This window comes from Arachis hypogaea, chromosome 9, assembly GCF_003086295.3.
Source record: "Arachis hypogaea cultivar Tifrunner chromosome 9, arahy.Tifrunner.gnm2.J5K5, whole genome shotgun sequence".
Taxonomy (NCBI): Eukaryota; Viridiplantae; Streptophyta; class Magnoliopsida; order Fabales; family Fabaceae; genus Arachis; species Arachis hypogaea.
In genome coordinates, this window is record NC_092044.1 from 119,177,153 (window position 1) to 119,201,973 (window position 24,821).

The 24,821-nt window shown below is 31.6% G+C and overlaps 4 protein-coding genes across 53 annotated transcripts; 3 read left to right on the forward strand and 1 right to left on the reverse strand.

Moving 5' to 3' along the window:
* The first annotated feature begins 4,926 nt into the window (after positions 1–4,926).
* Positions 4,927–10,462, forward strand: LOC112712623 (isoliquiritigenin 2'-O-methyltransferase-like). 50 transcript variants are annotated; one of them, XM_072203674.1, is made up of 13 exons: positions 4,927–5,518; positions 5,783–5,813; positions 6,184–6,257; positions 6,552–6,696; positions 6,828–6,869; positions 6,970–7,049; positions 7,151–7,260; positions 8,002–8,227; positions 8,844–8,949; positions 9,504–9,639; positions 9,833–9,902; positions 10,005–10,078; positions 10,259–10,462. In XM_072203674.1, the coding sequence occupies exons 9-13, from the start codon at positions 8,942–8,944 to the stop codon at positions 10,262–10,264; spliced, it is 294 nt and encodes a 97-aa protein (XP_072059775.1). In that variant the 5' UTR covers positions 4,927–5,518; positions 5,783–5,813; positions 6,184–6,257; positions 6,552–6,696; positions 6,828–6,869; positions 6,970–7,049; positions 7,151–7,260; positions 8,002–8,227; positions 8,844–8,941; the 3' UTR covers positions 10,265–10,462. The 50 variants fall into 50 exon arrangements, 41 of the variants coding, with proteins under 41 accessions (XP_072059775.1, XP_072059776.1, XP_072059782.1 ...); XM_072203675.1 differs by having other exon boundaries at positions 6,828–6,861; XM_072203671.1 differs by lacking the exon at positions 6,184–6,257 and adding an exon at positions 5,649–5,707 and having other exon boundaries at positions 5,033–5,518; positions 6,536–6,696.
* A 3,319-nt stretch (positions 10,463–13,781) lies between these two features.
* Positions 13,782–14,676, forward strand: LOC112712628 (galactose-binding lectin-like). Its single transcript, XM_025765557.2, has one exon. The coding sequence runs from the start codon at positions 13,819–13,821 to the stop codon at positions 14,605–14,607; it is 789 nt and encodes a 262-aa protein (XP_025621342.1). The 5' UTR covers positions 13,782–13,818; the 3' UTR covers positions 14,608–14,676.
* Positions 14,677–18,572: 3,896 nt separating this feature from the next.
* On the forward strand, positions 18,573–19,180 carry LOC112709644 (secreted RxLR effector protein 161-like). Its single transcript, XM_025761526.1, has 2 exons — positions 18,573–18,642; positions 18,768–19,180. Exons 1-2 carry the CDS (start codon positions 18,573–18,575, stop codon positions 19,178–19,180), a joined length of 483 nt encoding a protein of 160 aa, XP_025617311.1.
* A 615-nt stretch (positions 19,181–19,795) lies between these two features.
* Positions 19,796–23,993, reverse strand: LOC112712630 (uncharacterized). The gene is made up of 13 exons (XM_072202212.1): positions 23,897–23,993; positions 23,712–23,797; positions 23,584–23,646; positions 23,390–23,439; positions 23,165–23,279; positions 22,863–22,940; positions 22,505–22,605; positions 22,121–22,248; positions 21,803–21,893; positions 21,612–21,700; positions 21,198–21,238; positions 21,022–21,078; positions 19,796–20,037 (listed from the first exon to the last, which is right to left on the reverse strand). The coding sequence occupies exons 1-6, from the start codon at positions 23,991–23,993 to the stop codon at positions 22,935–22,937; spliced, it is 417 nt and encodes a 138-aa protein (XP_072058313.1). The 3' UTR covers positions 19,796–20,037; positions 21,022–21,078; positions 21,198–21,238; positions 21,612–21,700; positions 21,803–21,893; positions 22,121–22,248; positions 22,505–22,605; positions 22,863–22,934.
* Between the last annotated feature and the right edge of the window lie 828 nt (positions 23,994–24,821).

Sequence of the window (24,821 nt, forward strand, 5' to 3'; positions counted from 1 at the left end):
TTCTATTTTAGAAAAAATCAAAGGAGCAACTTGGTTTTCATCTCTTGATGCAAAATCAGGATATTGGCAACTTCGTTTGGACGAAGAAACAAAAAAATTAACTGCTTTTACTTGTCCAACGAAAGAATCAACAAGTGTATTACTTTATGAGTGGAATGTATTACCATTCGGATTAAAACAAGCCCCAGGTATTTATCAAAGATTTATGGAAGAAAATCTAAAAGAGTTAAATGAATTTGTTTTAGTGTACATTGATGATATACTAATTTTTACAAAACAGGATAAAGAAGATCATCTTCAAAAATTATTAATAGTTTTAGAAAGATGTAAACAGAAAGGATTAGTTCTCAGCAAAAAGAAAGCGAGAATAGCAAAACAAGAAATAGAGTTTCTTGGATTAATTCTATCCACTCAAGGAAAGCTAAAACTTCAACCAAATATTTTAGAAAAGGTAAATTTATTTCCTAATAAAATAGAAGATAGAAAACAATTACAAAGATTTTTAGGGTGTATAAATTATATTTCGGATCAAGGATTTTTAAAGAATATAACAGAATACACTAAAAGCTTATTTCCAAAAATAAGTACTAAAAAAGAATGGAAATGGGATGAAGAAGATAGTATGCAAATTCAAAGAATTAAGAAATTATGTGAAAAACTTCCAGAACTTTATATTCCAGAAGAAAACGACTACTTAATAGTAGAAACAGATGCTTCAGACATAACCTGGTCAGGATGTCTAAAAGCTAAGAAAACTATAAAAAGTTTGGAACAAGAAAAAGAATCACTAGATTCTAAATATTCCATAAAGGAATTACTTTGCAGGTATATTTCAGGAACTTTTACTCCAACAGAACAGAGATATACCACTCATGAAAAGGAAACTCTAGCAGCAATTAAATCTCTTAAGAAATGGAAAATTGATTTACTACCCAGAGAATTTACATTAAGGACAGATTCAAGTTACCTAACAGGTTTCATACGATATAATTTAAAAGTTGATTATAATCATGGACGACTGGTAAGATGGCAATTATTTTTGTTACAATATCCAATAAAAATTGAATATATTAAAGGTGACAAAAATGTTATTGCAGATACATTAACAAGAGAATGGAGTTCGTCTACAACGCATTAGATCAAGAAATTCAAAAATACGAGCAAGAACTCGAAAAATGAAAGCATTGTTAGCAAATAAGGACACAGATCCAATCCCTCAAGAAGGCCATCGAAGCAATGAAATCAACACAACAACCAAAACCATCAGAGTTCGGCTAGCTAAGCGTGGTGGACAAATCAGGTGAGGAAAAAATTCCAGAAAATAAAACAATTGCTGAAATTATCAAAAAATCCACCCAAGATAAAAAATATTATGTAATTTATAATGGCCCCATGAAAGGAGTATATGATGCCTGGGAAAAAGCAGCACCATTTACACATCAATCAAGGATAATTCATAAAGGAGGGTTTTTAACACTGGAAGAAGCAAAGGAATCCTTTAGAGAATATGAAGCTCTTCATCCAGAGCAAACCCTAAAAAGAGCAGATAAAGCTCCAATTCAAACCCAGAGAACAGGGATAATAAGAAACATTCCTACAAGGACTGAAATCAAGGAAAAGAAAAGGGTCTGTAGATCAAATCTCAGAGAAACCCTTAACATAGTTCTGAATTGGACTAAAGAAAAAAGGGCAATCTTGGGATATTATCCTATTGCCAAAGAACAGCTAACAAAGCTGGTTATATTTCCAGAGGCTTCCCCATCTGACACCTATCAGTTTTTCCAGTATGGATTAATTGATACAATTCTAATTTTTAATGATTTGAAAATTATTAGTGAGTTTCCTGCAGGATTCGTTGATGCAGTAAAGAGATTTAAAAATATGATTGACAACGTAAATCCAAGGGATATATCCCTAAAATTTACAAACAGTCAACCTATTTTTAATGAAGAAGAAGAGTGCTTGGTTCCAGCACATCAAGTAATATTCATGTCCGTCTTCCCAAGAAATTTTCAACCAATTGATCAAGTTCAAGATTTAACAATCTACAGTCATGAAGGTAGACTAGCCAGCACACTAGCAAGGGTCTTCGAAAGAACTCAAAAGATAACAAGGGAATCTCACACAAGAATCAATTATAAAAGCAGAAATACTCTGCTTGTGTCCAGTAAAAGAAATGAAATTGAAGAAAGAGAGATGAGACTCTTAGTGGAATTTGAATCAGCATTCTACAACTTATCTGGACTCTTAGAGAAGCTCCCCGAAGGGATAAAGAGGAATCTCTGCTATTTGATAAAAGACAGAGAAGACCACAAGTGCCAGCTGTGTGTCTCAGAAACATCTGAAGAAAGTAATAATGAAATGGGATCTCCCCACATAAAGGAAGAAGACAACGCATCTGAAGGTCACATGATGAAAGAGGAGGACAGCACATCTGAAACATCTCTCAACATTATTGCATAGTGACGTAAGCGCTTAGGTCATAGAGCACCAACAATGTAGCTGGTGCAAGATAATAAACAATGACGTAAGCAATGACGTCATAAGAAGGGTAAGGATGGGAATTGTCCATCAGACCCAACCATTATAAATAGGTTGCTTAGGCAATTGTAGAAGGCATCAGACGATAGAAAGCAGGAGGCTACGAGTACTCATATGCTAGGAGAGCAAGGAGGAAGCTGCCGAGGCGATTCTATAGTTTGAAGAAGAATTCCTTTAGGAAAAACCAATTCTAAACTCCCCTCTGGAGTTAGTATCTACAATCTCCCCTCTGGAGATAAAACCATCTTATGTAAAATATTTTAAATAAAGGAAGTTTTTCTCCAGAAAGGTACGCCTTTATCTTAGTCTCATAGTCATGAATTATTTAGAAAGTTTAGAATTAACAGAAGAATCTGATTATTATAGATTAACTGCTTTATTAGATAATGAAAAACAGGCTGTTCTAAAAACAGAATTAAATCTCAAATCAAATGAAAATTTCAATAAACAAAATCTTTTAAAAGAAGTTTTTAATAGAAAAAATATAATATACTATGGAAAAATTCAACTTGAAGCCCCTATAAAAATAAAATCTGCCAATGGAGAACTTGAAATAGCTCTGATAAATGATGAAGAATTGAGCAAACAGATTGAGAAAATTAAGGATCAACAAAAAAGATCTAAAATTAGATGGATTCATATTAGTACTATACAAGTCTTAATCAAATCTATATATATGAAAGGAATTAATTCACCAATAAGCTTAGCAATCTGTGATAAAAGAATTACTGATGACCCAATAGATCAAATCATTGGAATTGTTCATGGAAACTTGGCAAACGTAAATGTTAAATTCAACGCCCATCTTGGATATGCTATACCTTTATCAACTGAAAACCTTGAAGATCTATAAGTTTGGCTTATAAATTTCATAGAAAGAATCTAATGGAACAAGACGATGAACCTTTTTCAATTACATATGCAATAAATTATGCTTTAACAAATAGCCATCATAGTATAACATTTAAAAACAGAGAAAGGATTTATGTTGATGAATTATTTCAGAAAATTGTAAAAACAGAAATACCAAAATATAAAGCTATTGAAAACCCAGTTCTATTACTAAAAGAACCATCAGGAAAATTAGTTTCATCGAATTTTCAAATAAGAGAATCTAAAATTAATAGCCCTTTAAGTTTATCTAAGTTAAAAATTAAAGAAGAAAGTTCTGAAATAAAAGAACTAACAAAAAAAGTCGAAAAATTAAATGAGACCCTAAACACTAAACTATGACAATAAATAAAGAAGAAATATATGTAACTTATCAAGACAAAAAACAAGAGCTCTTTGAAAGAGAAAATCGTTTGAATTATTTACAGTTTTCTGAAATAAATCAAAGAGCATTTGAAGCCCTAAAAATAATTTATGACAAGTTAAAAAGAGAAGTTGAAGAGCTAGAAAAATTAATAGAATCTCTAGAAAATAGTGATGAATCGATGATAGAGTTTGCGGAAATTTTAAATAATGAAGCATAAAAAGATTGAAAAACCGGAAAATAAAATAAGAAGAAATAGGACGAGAAAATTAAAAAGTAAAATAAAGGAGTATAAAAGGGAATTAAATAATCTTCAGATTGAAATTGAAGATCTTATAATAAAAAGGATAGAAATAAGAATAACTATAAACAAGTTGGAATTAAACTTAAAAAATTTATAAATGCCTGGAAAACCATATTACGACTTAAAAGAATTAAAGCTGCTAAAAGAAAAAATGGAGAATGAAATTGAAAAATTAAACAGATATTTAGAAACAAGAGAAAGTGTAGAAATAAAAGAAGTAATTGAGGATTTGAGAAATTATATTAAAAAAAAAGACAAACAGATAAAAGATTTTATACACAGTAATCCATGCAAAAAAGAATATTATAAACTAAAACAAGATTAAAAAATTATAAATATACATCAAAGTAGTAGAAATGGTCAATATTATAGAATTTATAAATTATTTTTATTCAAAGTTCAAAATTTATAAATTATTTTTATTCAAAGTTCAAAATTGGTATCAGAGCCAAATTAACGATTTAGAGTAACTCTTTCTCTTTAAGCAATATTTTTATCAATACGCTAAAAAAAAAAAAAAAGTTAACGCCGTTTATAAATTTTATTACCCACTACAACATTTTTGAGCTATTGTAACATATAATATAAGTAACCCTTAAAAAGTGTTGTTTAAAATAGTCAAAAGCAACATTTAAAATTTGTTGCAAAGAAATAAAATTATTGCAACTCTTTGTTAACCAATATACTGAAACGTTCTCTTTGATCAATTTAAGATACATGTAAAAAAGCGTTGCTTTATAAATTAAATAGGCAACCTTTATAATATTTATCTATTTTACTTTTTAAGAGTTGCCTTTAAATGTTTAATGAACTTCCCATTCTAAGTGTTGTCTAAAGTTTTTTCATTAAATTTTTTATGTTATTTCTTTTTTAAAATTACTCTTTTGCTCCTGAACTCAACCAAAAACAAGAAAAGAACCACAAAATACATCAAGCAATAATTGATTCTTCACATTCGTGGCTACCATTACTTAGAAACAAAACTTGAACCATACCATTTCAGAATCAAAATCCTAACCCTAACTCAAATTTTCCCTTTAACGACATTGACGCGCGTTCTGCATTCCTCTCTGCTCGTCGTCGTCGTGTTCATCACTGCTTAAGCTCGCGCCATGTTCTACTCTGCTTGCGCTGTATTCTTTTGCTCGCATCGCGTTCTTCTATAGTCTGATTTGATGTGTTCTTCTACCCGCGCCGTTCTGAAACTTCTGCTCTTCTCAGCAATTTTGAAATCTCTTCTCCACTCCACCGTTCTGAAACCTCTGCTTTGCTCCGCCGTGGTGCCGTGCTCTGTCCATCGCAGGCGAGTCGACAACTCTTCGTCGTTCACCTCTTCCTCTCAAGCCTCTCACCTCGATCCTCAGGCATCTCTTCCTTGAAGGCGCCGTCATCCTTGAAGGCTTGCATAGATCTCTCAGGCATGACAAAAATTTCTTCCAGATTTTACATAATTAATTTGGTTGAATTGTTGAAATAACAAAACTATTCAGAGACTTTTTTCTACTTCTTCTTCTTCAATGTTCCATGGTCCACACTTCAATCCCGCAGAATCAAGCCATTTTCTCCACTTCTTAATTTGAAGCCTTAAAAAATGAATATCCAGTGAGGTATTTTTTATTCATCATTGAATATTAATATAAGTTAATAAATAACAATTTTTATGTGTGTGTTTTGCTGTCCAGGTTAGAGTCGGGAACATCATTGAAAAGTAAGGTTAGGTTTTGCCTTTTGAGTTCATTCATTAGTTAGTTTCTTATTTAGATGTTCAATTGGTTTGCTCTGCGTTGCTCTAATTCCAGGGCTTTGAGGTATCTATGCATTGCTCGAATAGCTTAAACTCGTTGCCAAATAGTTAGTATTCCTTCATTTGAAATTGAATATTGTTTATCCAAAGTCACTCGCCTCTTTTGACTTTGTTGTTAACCTCTTTTGACTATTGTAACCATTTTATGTATATTTGTTAGTTCTATTGCTATAATCAGAGAGTATAGGTTTTGTAAGCGCTTGTTTGGATTTGTTTGCATGCCTCTGATTGTTATTTGATGTATGAGTTATATAGAAAATAAATTTGGCTGAAAATTAGATTGCAGAGTTGATGACTTACTTTCGATATTGACATGGTCATTTCTGGAAAGTAGAAACAGCCTTTGCTTTCAGGTTCTTATTAGTATTCTGCACTTTACTTGTTCTTTGGGTGTAGATTGTTGCCGTAGTTCACATTGTTTTTTCAATAGTTTCAGTAGTTTGCGGTTTAAACCATTATTGTTATGCTCTACATGTTTCTTCTTTTTTTTTTCTTTTTTCCTTTTTTTAGACAAGGACTTAATTTGAATAAATTGTCATTTTCATTTATTTGTAAATTAAAGAAAAAGTATGATGTTATTCACATACTAGATATAGATCAATATGTGGTACTAATTGCACTACTGAAACAGCTATACTATATCTTAGGGAGCTTCTATTTTGTGGACACTTGTTGTTGAAGTATTGATATTATCCCTATGAAGTGTGAACCATACTTGGGCATGAGCTCTTTCTTTAGAGGGAGCTGAGTCTTGTAGGATGGACAATGTAAACAAGCTTCCTTAAACTGTAGGTAAAGTTGTCTTCTAATATCTAGTAGCTAATCTTTTATTGAAAAAAATACAAGCAGATAAATGTGATTAGCTTGCCCAGTACAGCACTTGAATGATTAAGTTTTTGTTGGATGAACTCATGCCCTGCCAGGATGAACTCATCACAAATCTTAATGGAAATGAAGGCATGCATGTATTACTCTCTCTGTTGTTTTTGTTGTTTGGTTGATGTTAATAGTCTATAATTTAGTACTAACTGGAATTTTTCACCACTTATTGTATTACTGATTCAGATGATATTGGATCAAGGGGATTAGAATGCTAGCAGCTACTGAGATGCCAAATCATGGAAAACAAGCTTGTGTAATTCCTGGTAATGATCTTATTTATGTTAGATTTTTGTTTTACATTTGTAATCATATTGAATCGGTACTTAACTAGGGGTGACCAGCTCAACTTGACTAAAATTTACAGGTTTGCCGGATTTTGCTGAAGTTTACAGCTTTATTGGAAGCGTTTTTGATCCTGACACTAGAGGCCATGTTCATAAGCTGTAGGAAATGGATCCTATAAATTTTGAAACTGTAAGTTGATACAATTTATATTATGATTGTAATCATTCATGGGCTCTGAATGAACCACCAAGGCCCTCAAATGTCATCAGTATTTGGTAAAGCTATGGTAACATTTGTGAGAGTTGTGAACTAATTTAATCTTCCAAGTGTATTTGTTGGACAACTTATAACAACATCCCCAACTATATCTATCTTTCTGATGAATTAAAGCAGTTAGTGCAATTTGACTTTCAATGAGGTTTTAAACGCAGTTGTCAGCATAATGATCATTGCTATTTGATATTCAAACTTGATTATGCTGTTTTATACCTCATAACTTGTTCATATATGCCTATGATGATATGCAAAATGGATAAGAGTATAAGTTAGCTACCATTTTCAAGGTCAAAATACCAAAACAAGTTTTCCTTTTTAGAACTACCTGCAATCTTTGTCAAAGAAGATCTGGTGATTATTTTTATGTTCAATGAGCCAGTGGAAACCCTTATTAAGTTTAGTGATCAAGTTAGATAACTAATTGTTTTTCAACTAATAAAATTGGTTTTCAAGATTTTTCAACAAGAAAAATAAGAATGCTATATATTCATCAACTATTGAAATATATCTCATAAGAATTATAACTAGCACTATATTTCAACAAGAAAAATAAGAATGCTATATATTCATGAAAAGTGATAATTTTGTTTGACTATATTTCAACTATAATTTATACAATGATAAATCACGATGCTAATGATAAAATTGTGGCAGGCTGTTTGTCATAATTGGTCAGATGAGAAGTGCATAACAGTGCTGAAAAACTGTTATAAAGCACTTGAAGAGAATGGAAAAGTGATTATCTTTGAGATGATCATGCCTGAAGAACCAGATTCAAGCAATGCCTCTAATCTTGTCTCTATTGTTGACAATTCTATGTTCCTTCATGCTGGAGGCAAGGATAGAACAGAGAAAGAATTTGGGAAGCTAAGCAAAGACGGTTTGAAATGTTCTTTCCTTCTTAATATTGCAATCTTCACCAGCTTAATTAGATTTTACTCTACTGTTTTGATCTGTTGCTTGCTGCGTTGCTGGATTGTGATTCAACAAGTAATTTAAGTATAGCTTTCAACAAGTAATTAGACTTTTTATATGTAGTTGAAGCTTCTGGTGTAGAATCATATCACAAACACTGATTGTGATATAAACACAAGCATGCACACTGCATTATGTGCTGAACTAGGAAGATGATTGCAGCAGGGATTGGTTATGAATTTATCAGACAATTAGACATGATGACATCACATGAATATTATTTCCAAGAATCTAGCATTTGAATGCCATATATATGGTTCCCTTTAACATTTTAGTTGAATTATAAGTTCACCTCCACAAACTCCATTTCATATTCACTGTATAATCCAATATACAAACACCAAATGTGTAATGTACTAATAGGAGCTTCAGAAGAGACTCTAATGCTTGCTGAACCTATGGCTGGTAGTTGTGCCTGCTCATACGAATTTGGTCTTTATGTGATGTGCTGCTGCTTGTTTCAAATAATATTATGTAGATGAATGTTATTTAAAAGTAGTTTGCCTCCTTGGCTTGCACAGCACAACTGATCCTACTACTGGATTCATATCCAAAGAGTTGCCAAGTGAATAGTGGCTATTTTATGTGCTGCTCCAAGGAAGCCTTTAGATCCTAAAGTATGAGCTGGTAATTCCCTTTGCTTTCTTCAGTTTACACTTGGAAATAGAATTGGATTTGTTTCAGTTTCAGTTACCCGATTCCGACAAATTAAATTAAGCTAATAGGAAATGACTGAAAAAAAAAAGAAGGGTTACTCACTACTAAAAGATTAATTAAGGGATGAAAAACTATCTCGCATTGAATTAAAAATATTAACTCGAATACAGAAAGGAAGGGATTGAAGTCCTTAGTGATAATAAACTGTCTTGAATTAGTACAAGTATATTGAATTTTGTATAATTAGTTTATATATGTAGTGTTTTTAATGTCTGAAGTGATTATAAAATATAAATACACCCATCACATACGAAATAATCACTAGTTTTAAGCATATATCAAACCCTACTAATAAATACACCCATCAATTCAACTCAGTCACACTTGATTGATGGCAGCATTGCATAGTGCCATGTTTAAAAATAAGGTAGGACAAATACCCTTTTTCTAATTTTTATTTTATGAGCTTGCTTTTTGTGCTAACTGCATTTTTTTTATTATTTTTACTTTTTTCCCCCTTGTAGTGTGGAGTCTGGTGACATTGATCTAAGGCTAAGGCTATTAATCCTTATTCTGCTTTTAGATGGCGAGATGCTAAAGTTTGTCTTGCAAAGTCTAAGGCTATTAATCCTTATTCTGATTCTAGATGGCACTCCACAGGTAAATTCATGCTTTCCTTCTATTCTATAGTTCTATGGTTCTTTATATGGGTTTAGTTTTCTTCTGGTCTTTTATCTTTGAAAATCTTTAATCTTGGTTCCTGAAAAATTTTCTCTTTTATACATGAATTTTTACACCAAGCCCGACTTGTAACTTATAGTTACTGAAATAAAGCTATATATGTGTAATCCAGGCTGCTCTTGTCAAAGATCCAGGTGTTTCTATCAACCGTGTGATTTGGAGTCCAGATGGTGCTTTATTCGGTAAGTTGAAAGTTTTTAAATTATTCGTTTATGATATTCTCTAATGTATACTTCCTGAAGTCAACGCAACCAATCATTGATATGACTTTGTTCAACAAACAGGAGTTGCTTACTCAAGGCACATTGTTCAGATATACTCTTATCATGGTGGTGATGAAGTACGACAGCACCTGGAGGTAGACACAAACATTTGCATGCATACACATTGGATAATTCTATCTTCTTACATTAGATTTTACTTATAACCATTTGCAATGCTTACAAAATTTATTTATTGCTTGTCATAAAGAAATTTTTATTATAATTTTTCAGTTTTAATGATAAGTTGCTTATTTTTGGTTATATATTATTTGCAGATTTAACATATGGGACAAGTCAAGCATGGATATAAAATATGCAAGTAAATTGATATTTTTTGATAAATATTAATTACTATTTTGTTATGACAATTATTGTTAGACAAGAATTTTATTATTTTGTTGAGAATTATTGATGAACATGTATTTGAAATACTAATTAAACCTTTTATAATATCTATTTTAATTAGAATTTTATTATTAGTTATTTTGTCTCTTTTATAAATTTTTCTATTGTGCACAAATTTATTAAATAAAATAATTACACATGTATGAATAAAAATTTTTTTTGTAAATTTTATTTTTGTGTATTTTTATTACAAAAGTAACTTTTATTTTTATCAAAAAACAACTCTTCTATTAGTTGCATATTTTGAATATTAGACAACACTTGTATGGTTGCATATCTAAAAGAAAAAACAACACTTGTATAGGTTGCATATCCAAAAGAAAAGGCAACACTTGTATAGGTTGCATATCCAAAAGAAAATGCAACGCTTTAAAAGGTTGCATATTCATAACTAATAGGCAACACTTCAAAGTATTGTGAATTCAAACTTATAAGCAACACGTAAATGGGTTGCATTTTATTGCAAATAGGCAACACTTTTTAGTAGTGTCCAAAATATAAGAGAAAAGACAACACTGAAAAAGTGTTGTCTAAACACACTTCTGAAGTGTTGTTGTTTTTCAATCAAAGGCAACACTTGGTAAGTGTTGCTCTCAAAAGCGTTGCTTTTGAAACAAAAAAGTGTTGCCTTGATCTAAGGCAACGGCTGCATATGCAACGCCACCAAAAAACGTTGCTTTAGGTCCAAAAGTGTTGCAATAGATCAAAAGCAATCTTTTGTCAGCCTTTAGGCAACATTTTTTAAATGTTGTCTCAACCTGAAAATGTTGTAGTGACCCTGACAATTCTATATCCACTTGTCAATACTATAATCTCTTCGGCAATATTTCGGCAAAGATATGTAGGCACCGAAGAACGCACCAAATTAGAATCTCTCCACAGAAAATGGATATCTGTGTGCAACAACCAAAGACCTTATATAATCAGTTGACGGGTTAGGATAATGACGAAGTACTTGATCCAACGGCCATCGTCTTCTTGTGCAACGTGTTGCCACGTGGGAGGCACATCTTACAAGAGGTGATTATTGGTGACCCTGATTTTATAAATCCTAATGATATCGAAAAGAAATTAAATAATTAAAAAATTTAATTAATTTGTATTTTAAAAACATATTTTAGGAATATAATTATAATTTATTTATATATTTACTGCATTCAGAATGTAAAACTTTAATTTTTAGTAATTTTAATATAATAACTTTCTATAGTACACTTGAAATATATCATCAAAACACGTATCAATAAAATTCTAATATATATATATATATATATATATATATATAACGCATGGGTTACAGCGTCCTTCGCCGTACATCATTTATCTTTTATTAATGAAAGACTTATAATACCGATTTAAATGACATTCACGTTTATCTAATCCAATTATTAATAATTATGATTCAATATAATATTTCACAAATTATATACAGAAAAGTGAAATAAAATATGTGCTTTTTAATTTATTTATAATTAACTAAACATTTATAATTAATACTTAGTTAATCAAAATAATTACTAAATTAAAAATATCATAACATTATTTATTCTAAAAATTTAAACTAATAAAAAAATCGTATGAATGATTATATTTTTAATACTGATTAATTTTTTATTGGTCTTTTTATTTTTATTTATTTTATACTAAAATTCTTTTTCTTGAAATCAACAACAATCCAATTCTAAACTTTTAAATTATAAATATTTTGATACCATTTCATAAAATTAATTTTTAAAAAAATTTAAATTAATAAAAAAAACATAAATTATTATATCTGTTAAAAATACTATTGAAAAAAAAGTAATGATTGATTACCTTGATATAATAATAGATAGGCATTATGAAAATTCCTTTTGAGATTGAAAAATCAAAACCAAGAGACTATATGAACTTACACGCTCTTTGTTTCCTAAAAAGTATACTAGCTAATTATTTATTTGAATAAATAACATTGTCTTTATACTAAAAAAAACATATTTTTATGAATATAATTAATATTAAAAAATTAAAAGTTTAATTTTAATACAGTAAAATATTTTACAAAATTTTTTAAATACATCTAATTTTTTTAGATAATTATTTTTATAGTTAATATACATAAAAAATAATCATTTTTATTGATACATTTGTAATTAAATAAATTTGTAAAACTGTTTTATACTGATAATATATTAAAAATAAATTCTTAAATTAATGATATAATAAATGGATATAAAGAAGTCCTAGGTTGTCTAAAAATAAAATTTTATTAATTTTTCTAAGTGTGAGATCATTTTTAATTTTAAAGTTGCTATATACTTACATAATTTTTTATATAATATTATCCCCAAGTTAAAATTGTTTTTAGATTCAACCATATTAGGTACACATTAAAATTAGTCACCATAATTAGTCATTAATAAAAAATATGTATTAGAATATAAAATATATATTAAAATTAAATTAAATTAAACAGCATATATATTCATACATAATTATATAATGACTGATTTTAGTGTATAAATAATATTTTTGTTTTAAATTACCCTCCACCCTTGTCATAATAATATATAATTAAGTTTAAATTGTCAAATTTCATTTATTATATATAGTTTTTATAAGTTTGGGACAATTTTAATTTATTTTTTAACCGTTAAGTTAATTTTGAGAATGAGATAGTTACTTATCTTTTTTAATACAAATAAAATATATACCATTTAAATATTGCAAACAATTAAATATTTTGAAATCCTAAAAAATAAAGTGAAACATATGATTATGAATAACGAAAGAGATCAAAGTTCATGGCGTGAGAGTTTCTTACTTCTACAATTCCTCGGAGGGCAAATGTGGTTGGTGAGAAAATCAAAAGGGATTATAATTTTATAACACAGTAAAAAAATCACATGCAGTGTCTTTATATAAAATTAATATCTAAAATTTATTAAAAAATTTAATTTATTTAACTAAATTATTATTTAATAATTTTTAATTATTAATTTTAAATTAAAAAATTTGTACGCTGAATCTTTATTTTATGATATATACATATGAACAATGCTATATAATCAGTAAATATTATTATTTTTTATTAATATTTAGCCAATAATAATTTACACCTATATTTGTAAAAATTTTACATACAAAATTTATATAATATATAATTATATTTATCAAAATTTTATCAAATAAATTAATATAATTTATATTCAAATTTTTCAACACATACTTAAAAATAATTTAATATTTATATTAGTTAAATAATAACCGAAAATATTAAAAATTGATGCTCCAAAGAATTTCTCTATACATATATTTAGAGTATTTTGTTTTCGTAAGCATGCAATACCCTTGTGCATGCGTGTATAAATATATGAAAGAAACCCCAATGGCAATCATCAAAACCATTCCAAAACTAATTAACGTTATTGTTAGTATTGAATTTCCCACCATGAAACCATTTTGGGTTGTTCTGACTTTCTTTCTCTTGCTAGTAGCAAGTAAGAAGGCCAACTCAATTGACCTAGTTGAAGTTGTTTCCTTCAACTTCGACCCTTTCAGCCATGGCAACCCAGCAATAGAACTCCAAGGTGATGCCACCATTCTTACAGATGGCAACGTGCTCCTCACCGACCTCACTAGTCCCGGCAGCACAGGCCGTGTTCTGTACGCGCCACCCGTGCGCCTTTGGGACACTGCCAGCGGAAATGTCGCCAACTTCATCACCTCCTTCTCTTTCCAGTTAACGGATTATCAAGATTTCACTCCCGCCGACGGCATTGTCTTTTTCATTGCACCAGAAAATACTCAGATTCCTCCCGGCGCAACTGGCGGCGCTCTCGGAGTCGCTGATCCAAGCGGTGTGGGTGAATTTGTCGGCGTAGAGTTTGATACCTATTCCAACGGCGAGTATAGGGACCCACCTCATAGTCATGTTGGAATTGATGTCAACTCTGTTGTTTCATTGAGGACTGTAGAGTGGAATAGACAGAGTGGATCAGTGGTTGAGGTGACTGTGATATACGACTCTTCATCAAAGACATTGAGTGTTGCTGTGAAGAACAGGAGTGGAGAAATTCTTACTATTTCAGAAGTTGTTGATTTGAAAGAGAAGCTTCCGGAGAGGGTCAAGTTTGGTTTTTCTTCCGCTGGTTCGCTTGGCGGTCGTCAGATAAATCTAATTCGTTCATGGTCGTTCTCTTCATCCTTGAAGACAGTAACCGGTGTTGCAAGCGCATGATGTGGTGTACCCTAATGTCTTCTAGATAAAGACCATATATATTTATGTATCCTATCAACCTTAATTAGCTTGTGCGTGTTTTTAATGTTGTCCTTGTATGCTCCAATGTTTTCACTAATCAACGGTTAGCTTGTAGTTGGAGTTGGCCATTTGAATAAAATATCTGACATAATCAGTTTGGATATCTCTTTAATTCATTTAGAAAAAGTCTAATTTCAGTAATTTTATTAAATTCTGACCAGTATGTAACTAGTAAAATAAAAATGAATAATTCTATATCATCAAAAATATTATTAATAACTACTTGATAACTATAAATCACAAAAATTACTATCTCTAATACTTTTCATTAATTTATTAATTTGCAGCAGCGAAATGGTCAAGATGAATTTCGTACAAAACAAAACAACTTAGATTTAAAATAGTAGCAAATTTATTAAATAACTTAAAATAGTAGCAAATTTATTAAATAACTCTAGCACCCGTTTTCAAATTTGTCATTGTCTTGCAAAAGTTAAGTTTGTATCTTGACAAAGCAACGAAAACAAATGGTCTAAAATGTCAATAAAAATGAAGATACAAGAGCATTAACCAAACTATTTAATTAAATAATTTATCATATTAATGGTGTGATACTATATTATAAAATTATTTTTTTAAGTTTAAATTAATAGAAAAAGACACATATATTTCTAAATGTATTATAAGTTACCGTATTATTTTGGTATTGCGATAAAATTGCCAATATATTTCGAAAGATGAAAATTACGACCAAAAGTCAAATAAGGTTAAATCGTTTGAGGATATATCGACGATTTATTTACGGAAAAGTATGTGGAACCAAAAAGGGATCGGCCAAAAGATAAACAAAACAATATTAAATTAATTAATTTAATTTTTATTTAATTTTTAATGTTTGTTATTAATTGCCGTTTTGAATAAAATCTCTCATTGACTAATATGTTTCAAATCCCCAATAATCACTCTTGGGATCACGGAACCCTTTCAACAAGCCCGATCTAAAATTTATTTTTCCTTTTGTCAAACACAAATTCGAAAAATACATAAAAAACATCCATTTAATATGAAAAAAAAAAACATTCTCATACTTAGTAGAAGAAACATCCATATATATTAACTCGTAAAGATTTTGAATTCATCGAAAGGTATTTGGCTGGATTTTGGCTGATATGCTTTTGGTTCCCTAGCTTTACTCTTTATTTACTATCCAAAAAGTCCAAGGTCGCAACAATGACAATAACTGCAAGGATACCGATTATTAGAATGTTAATATCATTAGTAAATTTTTTTATTTCCTCCTATTTTGGATGCTTAGATTTTTTATCTTTTTAATTTCTATTGTTCTTTTGTGTAACAATAATCATAAAGATTTTTTTTTTAGAGGATGTCATGACAAAAGGGATGATTCTAAACATTAAGAAGGTTTTAACACTTCCTCCTAATAAAAAGATGATACTCCGATTTAACAAAAAATTACAACTAATTAATCAGACCACATACTCATTAAGTGGCTTTTTGGAGAATTTAAGTACTGACTTTCAACTATTTTTCATTTGTTAAGAGAGTTAGAAGACAATAAAAATAGCTATAAAAAACATACATATAACGACATGATTAAAGTAGAAATTTTTAGTTTTGTTTGTTTAAGGCAATTTAGTTATAAAATTTTGGTAAAAACTTTACGTTGAATACTTTATACAAGTGAATAAATTTTCGTATTTTCTATTTCTCAAGTAATAAAACTGTAGCAAAACCAATCATATATCATGCACGTACAAGTAATAACAGACAAGGATATATAGAATTATACACTAGGACATTTACCATGTAAAAGGCTAATTGCCATGAAAAAAGATTTTAGCTTTATCACTCATAATAAAACAAATAGTCCAAGTGATACATGTCATTTAGCTAAGCAAAAATTGTTACCCTTTTCTTTGAGTAATAACGTTTCTGAAAATTGTTTGGACATAATTTATGTAAATATATGGGGACCTCTTTTAATTTCTTCAACAAATAGATTTTAGCTTTATCACTCATAATAAAACAAATAGTCCAAGTGATACATGTCATTTAGCTAAGCAAAAATTGTTACCCTTTTCTTTGAGTAATAACGTTTCTGAAAATTGTTTGGACATAATTTATGTAAATATATGGGGACCTCTTTTAATTTCTTCAACAAATAGACACAAATATTTTTTAACTGTTGTTGATGATAAGTCAAGATATACTTGGGTGCATTTCATGAAAACAAAATCAAAAGCAAATAGTCTTTTATAATCGTTTGTTAACTTTGCAAAAACTCAATTCAACAAACAAATAAAAATTATAAGAAATGACAATGGCCAGAATATCTAATGAAATCTTTTTATGAAAAATACACTGGTATTGTGCATCAAAAATCGTGTGCGAAAACTCCTCAATAAAATAGAATTATTGAGAGGAAGCACCAACTAACACATACTAGCTGTCACAAGCTAAGGGCCATTTTATTTCACTCTAACATTCCAAAGTGCTTATGGAATTTTGCTATCTCTCATGCTGTTCACATTATTAATCGAATTCCCTCCACTCTCTTACAAAATTAATCACCCTATCAAGTTCTTTATTCATTACTTTCTAACTTATCGGACTTAAAGGTTTTTGGGTGCTTAACATTTGTAAGGACTATTTCCTCTGGTAGATTGAAACTTGATCCAAGAGCACGAAAGTGCACCTTTTTAGGATTTAGGGAGGGGGCTGAAAGATTTGTTTTACTAGATATGCATTCAAGAGAAATATTTGTGTCTCGAAACGTTCAGTTTTATGAAACTCACTTCCCTTTTATCAATAAGACCGAGGTTCCCTTTGCATCGCAAAATAATAACATTATTCATGCATCTAATCCATTCATTTACGATGAAGCAATCACTAGTCCATACACTACACATATTTTGCATGAGACACACATTGAAGTCCCTAATGCACATATCCCTGAACCCTTAGTTGATCCATTTTTGAGTCATTAGCCACTGCACCAATTCACACCCATATGCCACCTCATGCATTACCTCCCGATTCTCAATTACCACAAAGACGGTCCACTAGAGAAAAGAAAAGACTAGCCCACTTAAAGGATTTCCAGTGCATGAACACAACAACGGAAGCAATCCCACGATATCCATCTCATAGTTTGTAGCTTATAATGCACTTTCTAATTTTCATAAGTCCTTCTCCCTAGCCATCTCCACTGACAATTAACCAAAGTGTTATGAAGAGGCAACAACTCATGCTCGCTGGAAAAGTGCTATTAAGGACGAACTCAATGCTCTTCATCATCTTCAAACTTGGCAGCTCACTCCCTTACCAGTTGGGAAAAAGACAATTGGGTGCAAGAAGTGGGTGTTCAAATTTAAACATAACCCCGACGGGACCATTGAACAATACAAGGCATGTCTAGTGGCTAAAGGCTTTACACAAGTTCCAAGCATTGATTATCTCAACATGTTCAGTCCCATAGTGAGGCTCAGCACACTAAGAATTGTTCTGGCCATAGCTGCCATGAAAGGCTGGTTTTTCAAGCAAGTAGATGTCAACACCGCATTCTTACACGAGAACCTTGAAGAAGATGTCTATATGTAGGTTCCTCTAGGGTTTAATGCACCTCTAGAGATGGTTTGTAAACTGCAAAAAACCTTTTACGATTTCAAACAAGCAAGCCGTTAGTAGAATACTAAGCTGAAGTCTGTTCTTTTAGAATCGGGCTATCTCTAATCAAAGTCTGATCATAGTCTTTTCACTAAATCTCAGCAAAGTTGATTCACTGCTCTCTTAATATATGTTGATGATGTGGTTATTGTTGGGAATGATATCTTTTGAGATTAATTTCATCAAGTCCTTGTTAGATGAAAAATTTTAAATAAAAGACATTGGAGACCTTAAATTTTTCCTAGGAATGGAGGAGCATGGCTAAGAACAGCACTGGAGTTGCATTGTATCAACGCAAGTATGCCCTTGACTTGATCAAAGATCATGGTCTCGAAGACTGCAAACCCTCTTTGACTCCTATGGACTACAACATCAAATTGTCAAAAGATAGGGGGAGCCTTTACCTGCCAACAATGAATACAGAAACTTAATTGGGAGATTGTTGTATTTAGCCAATACTAGACCAGAGATTAGCTATGTTATTGGGAAGTTAAGTCAGTTTCTTGAAGCACCAACTATCTTACACCTCAAGGCAGCTCATAAAATTTTAAAGTACATTAAAGGGGCACCTACCAAGAGATTATTTTTTCTAGTGAAGTCTGACCTAAGTGTTACAAGATTCACTGATTCGGATTGGGCATCCTGCCCAAATTCGAGACGGTCTACATTAGCATATTGTTTCTACATTGGAGGAGTCAATGTATCATGGAAGAGTAAGAAGCAGACGATTGTGGCTGCCTCATCTACTGAAGCGGAATATAGAGCAATGACATCTATTACAAAGAAAGCTGTGTGGATCAGGAAGATTTGGCTTGACTTGGATATGCCTCTCACCAATCCTATCAGTCTCTACTGTGATAGTTAGGTAGCAATTCATATTACAACCACTACAAGAAAAACACCCATTTAGGTACACTTAAAAAGTGTAGCCAAAAGTGAAAAAAAATGATGCCTTAGGCTACAGCTACGCTTTTTGGGCTACGGCTACGCTTTTTGGAGTGATTCTTATTCGGCCGTTGCCTATTCTCAAAAGCTACGCTTTTCTGCACCAAGGGCTACGCTTTTGGCCTTTGAGAATAGGCTACGCTTTTCAAGTGATGCTATCTAGGACCAAAGACTACGCTTTTCAGCTTTTATTTTTCCAGAATAGGCTACGCTTTTCAACACTACTGCATCACTTGTAAAGCGTAGCCACATTGTATATCATAGCTACTTTTTATAAGCGTAGCCTTAGGTCCCTCTTTTTTTTTTATATACTATAGCTACTGTATATAAGTGTAGCCTTAGGTCTCGTTTTTTTTGTATACTATTTTTTTTCTATATATATATATATATATATATATATAATAATTATTAATACAACATAATAGTTAATATGATTACATATATAATAATTCCGCATTTTTATTTAAATGAGTTGAATATTACAAAATAAAAATAATACATAATTATACTAAATAATTTCTTTATATAATAAAAATTATCTCTAACCAAAATATATTTATAATATTGATCCAAAAGTACAAGAATGAAGTTAACTGTAAAAATTTATACATCTCAAACTAAAGTAAGCATAGCTATATCAAAACCATAATATCACTTAGCCAATAAAAGTATCTTCTAATAAAAATCATTAGTCAATCATACATGTAAAGATTCTAAATAGCACTCTATCTTAGCCAATAAACCACAATAATAGTCAGCTTAGTCTTCATTATTATCCTGCATAATTATATAGAAAATTAGTTAAAAAAATATTCATAATGACATTCGTAATTATAAAAAGACCACCAAAGAAATCACCTTTTTTTAATCTTAATTTTAACTCGATTTATCACCAAAGAAACACAAGGTTCTCAAAAGCTATAGACACTTAAAAGAGTTGGAGCTAACATTTCAAGAATACATAATAATGAGTAATGACTAACAAATATGATATTACATTTTGCACCTAAATTGTTATAGATATATAAGGTGCCAAAATAGGTCAGAGACTACTTCATAACAAACAAAAATCTGCTGACTTTGGAAATAGACCTCTCAAAATCAAAATGAGCAATTAGATAGATGAGACTAAGATTCTTCAATTCAGAAAATAATGCAATATGTTCACAGAATAATCCTGACTCTTGAATAGACCTCTCTGATCTCCCTCTTAAAACTGCTCTTTGCTCTTCTTAGCTTATTAAATTAGCTTTGTCACTTTTCTTGGTTTTTCTTTACATTTATTATTGTTGTTATTATTTTCACAAAAAATTCAAAGTTTCATCAGATTCTTTTAACCTCATGCTTTTGGAATCTCTAGTGGACTCTTCCAGTCTACCATTTATTTCACTTTTTGTCTTCAATTTCACCATCTACCTCCTCTTATAAAATCACGAAGAATTCAAAATTCCCCACTTGGTTAAAAATGGAAACATAGCTGGTCCCACCTAGTTGGAAATGCCACAGATCAACGGCAACTTAAAATTAGGTTTCAAGGCAATTTGGTGGGTTCTATTATTTAGTGCACCTCATTAAATATAAAGACTTAACTGTCGAAACAGAAAAATAAAACTGACAAATCCAAACCATAAACCATTGCATTGAAGTGATGAAATATAATTCATTATATTAGGGAATAATTATAATTTTAATTGAAACGCATATTGCATTGAAGTGATGAAATTAACAGTACTTAATTATGACTTGAGAAGCATTACATACCTTCTATCTAGCAAGTGTGTCCCAATTTATATCCTTAAAGAAAACATGTTCTTTCACCTGGATAATTAAGCATCTATCAATGTGACGTTTGAAATGCAAGTAAAATGAAATATGATCATAAAAATGGGGAACAAGCATCTGTATGCTAATAAGAAATTAAATCACTTCTGATGCACCTCTAGCTCCAAGTCTTTGGTTAGGATCTTCAGTCAATAATCTGTAAATAAACACATCTCAGGTACTAATCCAAGAAAATATTCATTTTTCTATCCTAATCGTGACTTCAACTTAGCACAATAACGCAGGACAAAAAACCATAATTTATAACAGATCGGCATCCAGCAAAGGGAGCATAAAGAAAAAGCTTTACATAAAGTTCATATTTAGCAGATATGGCACCAGGATTGCTAAACAATATACATTCACAAATGCTATCTTTGGCTTAAGCAGTCAAGCTAAAATATCCAAATTAATGGAAGCATGCTCAGTATTGGAAACATAAACAAAGCATTGATATTCTAAAATGCTGACCAGAATAAACAGTTTGCAATTGCCAGATACATATAACATGAAGATAACATGATTATTACCGATCAATAAGATCTTGAGCTTCAGGACTCATTTCTTCAGGAACTGCAGGCCAAGGTATCTTACGATTAAGAATATTATCAAATATAGTCTACAAACACCCCCAAAAAGAAATATCTGTCAGTAAGAGCTAAACCATACAGCAAACAAGAACAGAAACGCAAAAATCATGGCAAAAGGTATGCTATTAAACCTGAGGATGCTCTGCATTAAAAGGTGGAAGACCAACAAGCACCGTCTCTCCGGCCTCCGCCACTCTCATTCTCTCTCCGTCTCTCCCTAAACTACAATCACATTTAAGAATCAAAATCGAAACCACCGACAAGGAAGCTTAATCCGTAAGCCAAAACAAAAAGGTAAAGAAAAGAAAAAAAGCAAAGCTAAATTGGGAAAGTTGTATTATAAACTGTAAGCTGTAACTAGAGGCGACCATGGCAAGATTCGTCAACTACCGAGTAGGAAAAATAAAAAATTGAAGAGAAAAAGGGAATGGGCATAAGAAATTAGATACCTGAACACCAGGGGTATCAAAGTTTATGACTAGGATCTTGGCACCAACGTCACCCAAAATTCGGAGCTCCACTCGGTCGTTGAGCGAGGCGTCACGCATCAAATTAGCGGAGTAAAAGTGAAGCATAACTATAAAAGTGAAGAATTAGAAACTGCAAAAGTGATCTTAAAACTTGTTTAAGAAAGAATAACAAACTACTATTTAAGATGGAAACAATGAGATAATAGATATGCATGTTCTAATGATGAAACATACTACTTCATTAGCATTTCAGTTTAGAGTTGTATATCAAGTTTTCCATGAACATAAAGACTTGAAATATATAGTTTTTGGGTTAAGCCCACAAAATCTGGTACAAACTTGGTACATATTAATGAAAAGCACCTGTTTGCTTTATTCTCTGAGAGAAAGGAGGCCAAGTTGATACCTTCCTTGTTGTGGCAAGGGATCCAGAGGGCATTGCTGCTACAAAAGATACTATGAACCTAATGAGGGACATCACAGAGTAAATAAGGGATAGTACATAAGTACATAGTAAAAATTGGTGAACCTGGTTCATTAGGATTTTCTCTCTTTCGCTACAATTAAATGGAATAGTGTTCTTAGTTCTTAATCAGTAACATAGGCTTTCTTAGCTGGACTATGTGGAAGACTAGAAACCAGTTCATATTTCAAAATAAAGAAATTAATCCAGCAACAACAATTATCTGAGCAATTAAGCATTGTGAATCAGAAACCTTGCCTTTTGCTCGTTTATGCCTTGAATCAGGTGCACAGCCTTGTGTGATAACATGCCAAATCCACTTGAACAGTTTCAATACTGAAAATTGATTAAAAATGTTAAAATAGACTCAGACTTTGTATTTGGTCCTAGCTCAGTATAATAACAACTATAGTAATTCATATATCAAACACGTAGTTTACTAATTGTATGCGAAAGTAATTACAATTAAAAAATAAAATCGCTAGTTTATGCATACAGGTTTTCTAAATTTCATGAAACAAAAGCAGAAAAAATAAATCAATTACTCTATTGTAAGAAACCTGTAAATGATTCGCAAGCAGATCAATGGTGTCTTGCTTAAGAAACTTCTTTGCTGAATTTCTCTTTCTCCTTATCACATTGATCCGATTCCTTGATTGTTTGATCAACGATTTGCTGAAAAACAAAAGGAGATAAACTGCAAAATTGAAAATCGAAATCTACATAATTACAATCAATGAAAGGTATTAAGAAGGAAGAAAAGAAGCAGAGAAATCGACACTTTCCTACAGAATGATTTCCCTAGTTTAGCATGCACGTATAAAATTTCCAGCACCTATTGCTTCCGTTTATGCCAAACACAGAAAGGAATCATAACAAATTGAGAATCAGAAGGCGAAACCCCCAAAATTAGAAAACCTAAAATTAGAACCCAAAACCCCCCAAAAATTCACATAACCAATTGAAAATTGATACATACCTTCTGTATCTCAATTAGCCATTGCAGTTCATCATCACTATCAAAATCATACACACCTTTGAACTACAAAGTGAGAGCGAGTTAGAGAATGAGCAAGAAAGAGAGGATGCAGAACAGAGAATGCTTACCTGGTGACAGAGGATACGACGATGGTGTTGAGCAGTGACAGTGAAGAGATGAGCGGCGACGCAACGGCTTGGAGGTGGTGCAGCAGCTCAGCGGCGAGCTCCAGTTGACGGCAGCGCCGCGACAGAGCACAAAGGCGGCGATACATCCATCCTTTTCCTCCCTTCGAGCTCCTCGGCGGGGGCACAGAAGCCCGACGGTGGCAGAACGACGACTGAAACAAGCCCTAGCAGTGGTGGTGGAGTTTCAGCGGCGACGGAGCACCTCCTTTTTCTCTCCTCCATCGCGTTTCCTCTCATCCTCGAGCTCTCTCTCTCACTGGCGCTCGACGACAACGGCGACGGCGGCGGAGCCCTAGACGGCGTCGTCCTCTCTTTCTTTCCTTTCCTTCTCCCTCTGATTTCTTCTCTCTTTTGTGTTTGTGTATGTTGAGTGAGGATGAGAGTGTGTGCTGCACTGCTGCGTGAGTGAGGGGGATTTTAGTAAGTGTTTATTGAGGATCATATTAGGAGACATTTTAAAAGCGCACCTGAAACAGAATAAATAAGCTACTCTTTAAAAACGTTTCCTTAGATAAGAAAAGTGTATTCATGGATATTTAGATAAGGCTACGCTTTATAAGTGATTTCTAAAATACTTAAGGCTACACTTTTTAAATGATGCCACAATTGTGTATCCTTTTCTCATATAAAAAGGCAACACAGAGAAAAGCGTAGCCTATTCTATGAATAGGCTACGCTTTTCAAATGTAGCTTAAAAAAAGTGTGGCTGAATAGGTATTTTTCTTGTAGTGAACCAATCCGATTTTACATGAGAGAACCAAATATATAAAAGTTGATTGCCATATTGTTAGAGACAAGATTCTTGAAAAGATCATACATTGCACTTTTGTCAATTTCGACACATGAACAATTGGCAGATTTATTGACAAAGACATTATCTCCAGGGACCTTCTCTTTGTTACTTAACAAATTAGCATTATTACAGGATATCTACACTTCTAACTTGAGAGAGGGTGTTACGTAATATATATGCTAGGACTCCTAACTAATTGCTGTTAAGTTTTTGTATTTAGAATAGGTAGTTACATGCAACAACTAACCATGTGAATA

Excerpts from the sequence above, each read along its gene's own strand:
- LOC112712623 (XM_072203646.1), top strand. The coding sequence starts at position 7,237 with ATGGATCCTATAAATTTTGAAACT. Across the intron at positions 7,261-8,001 it reads ATCCTATAAATTTTGAAACT|GCTGTTTGTCATAATTGGTC; the intron begins GTAAGTTGATAC and ends AAATTGTGGCAG. Across the intron at positions 8,228-8,843 it reads TGGGAAGCTAAGCAAAGACG|CACAACTGATCCTACTACTG; the intron begins GTTTGAAATGTT and ends TGGCTTGCACAG.
- LOC112712628 (XM_025765557.2), top strand. The coding sequence starts at position 13,819 with ATGAAACCATTTTGGGTTGTTCTGACTTTCTTTCTCTTGCTAGTAGCA.
- LOC112709644 (XM_025761526.1), top strand. The coding sequence starts at position 18,573 with ATGGCTAAGAACAGCACTGGAGTTGCATTGTATCAACGCAAGTATGCC. Across the intron at positions 18,643-18,767 it reads TGACTTGATCAAAGATCATG|CCAATACTAGACCAGAGATT; the intron begins GTCTCGAAGACT and ends TGTTGTATTTAG.
- LOC112712630 (XM_072202212.1), bottom strand. The coding sequence starts at position 23,993 with ATGGAGGAGAGAAAAAGGAGGTGCTCCGTCGCCGCTGAAACTCCACCA. Across the intron at positions 23,647-23,711 it reads GTCGTATCCTCTGTCACCAG|TTCAAAGGTGTGTATGATTT; the intron begins GTAAGCATTCTC and ends CTCACTTTGTAG. Across the intron at positions 23,440-23,583 it reads GGCTAATTGAGATACAGAAG|GTGCTGGAAATTTTATACGT; the intron begins GTATGTATCAAT and ends CGGAAGCAATAG.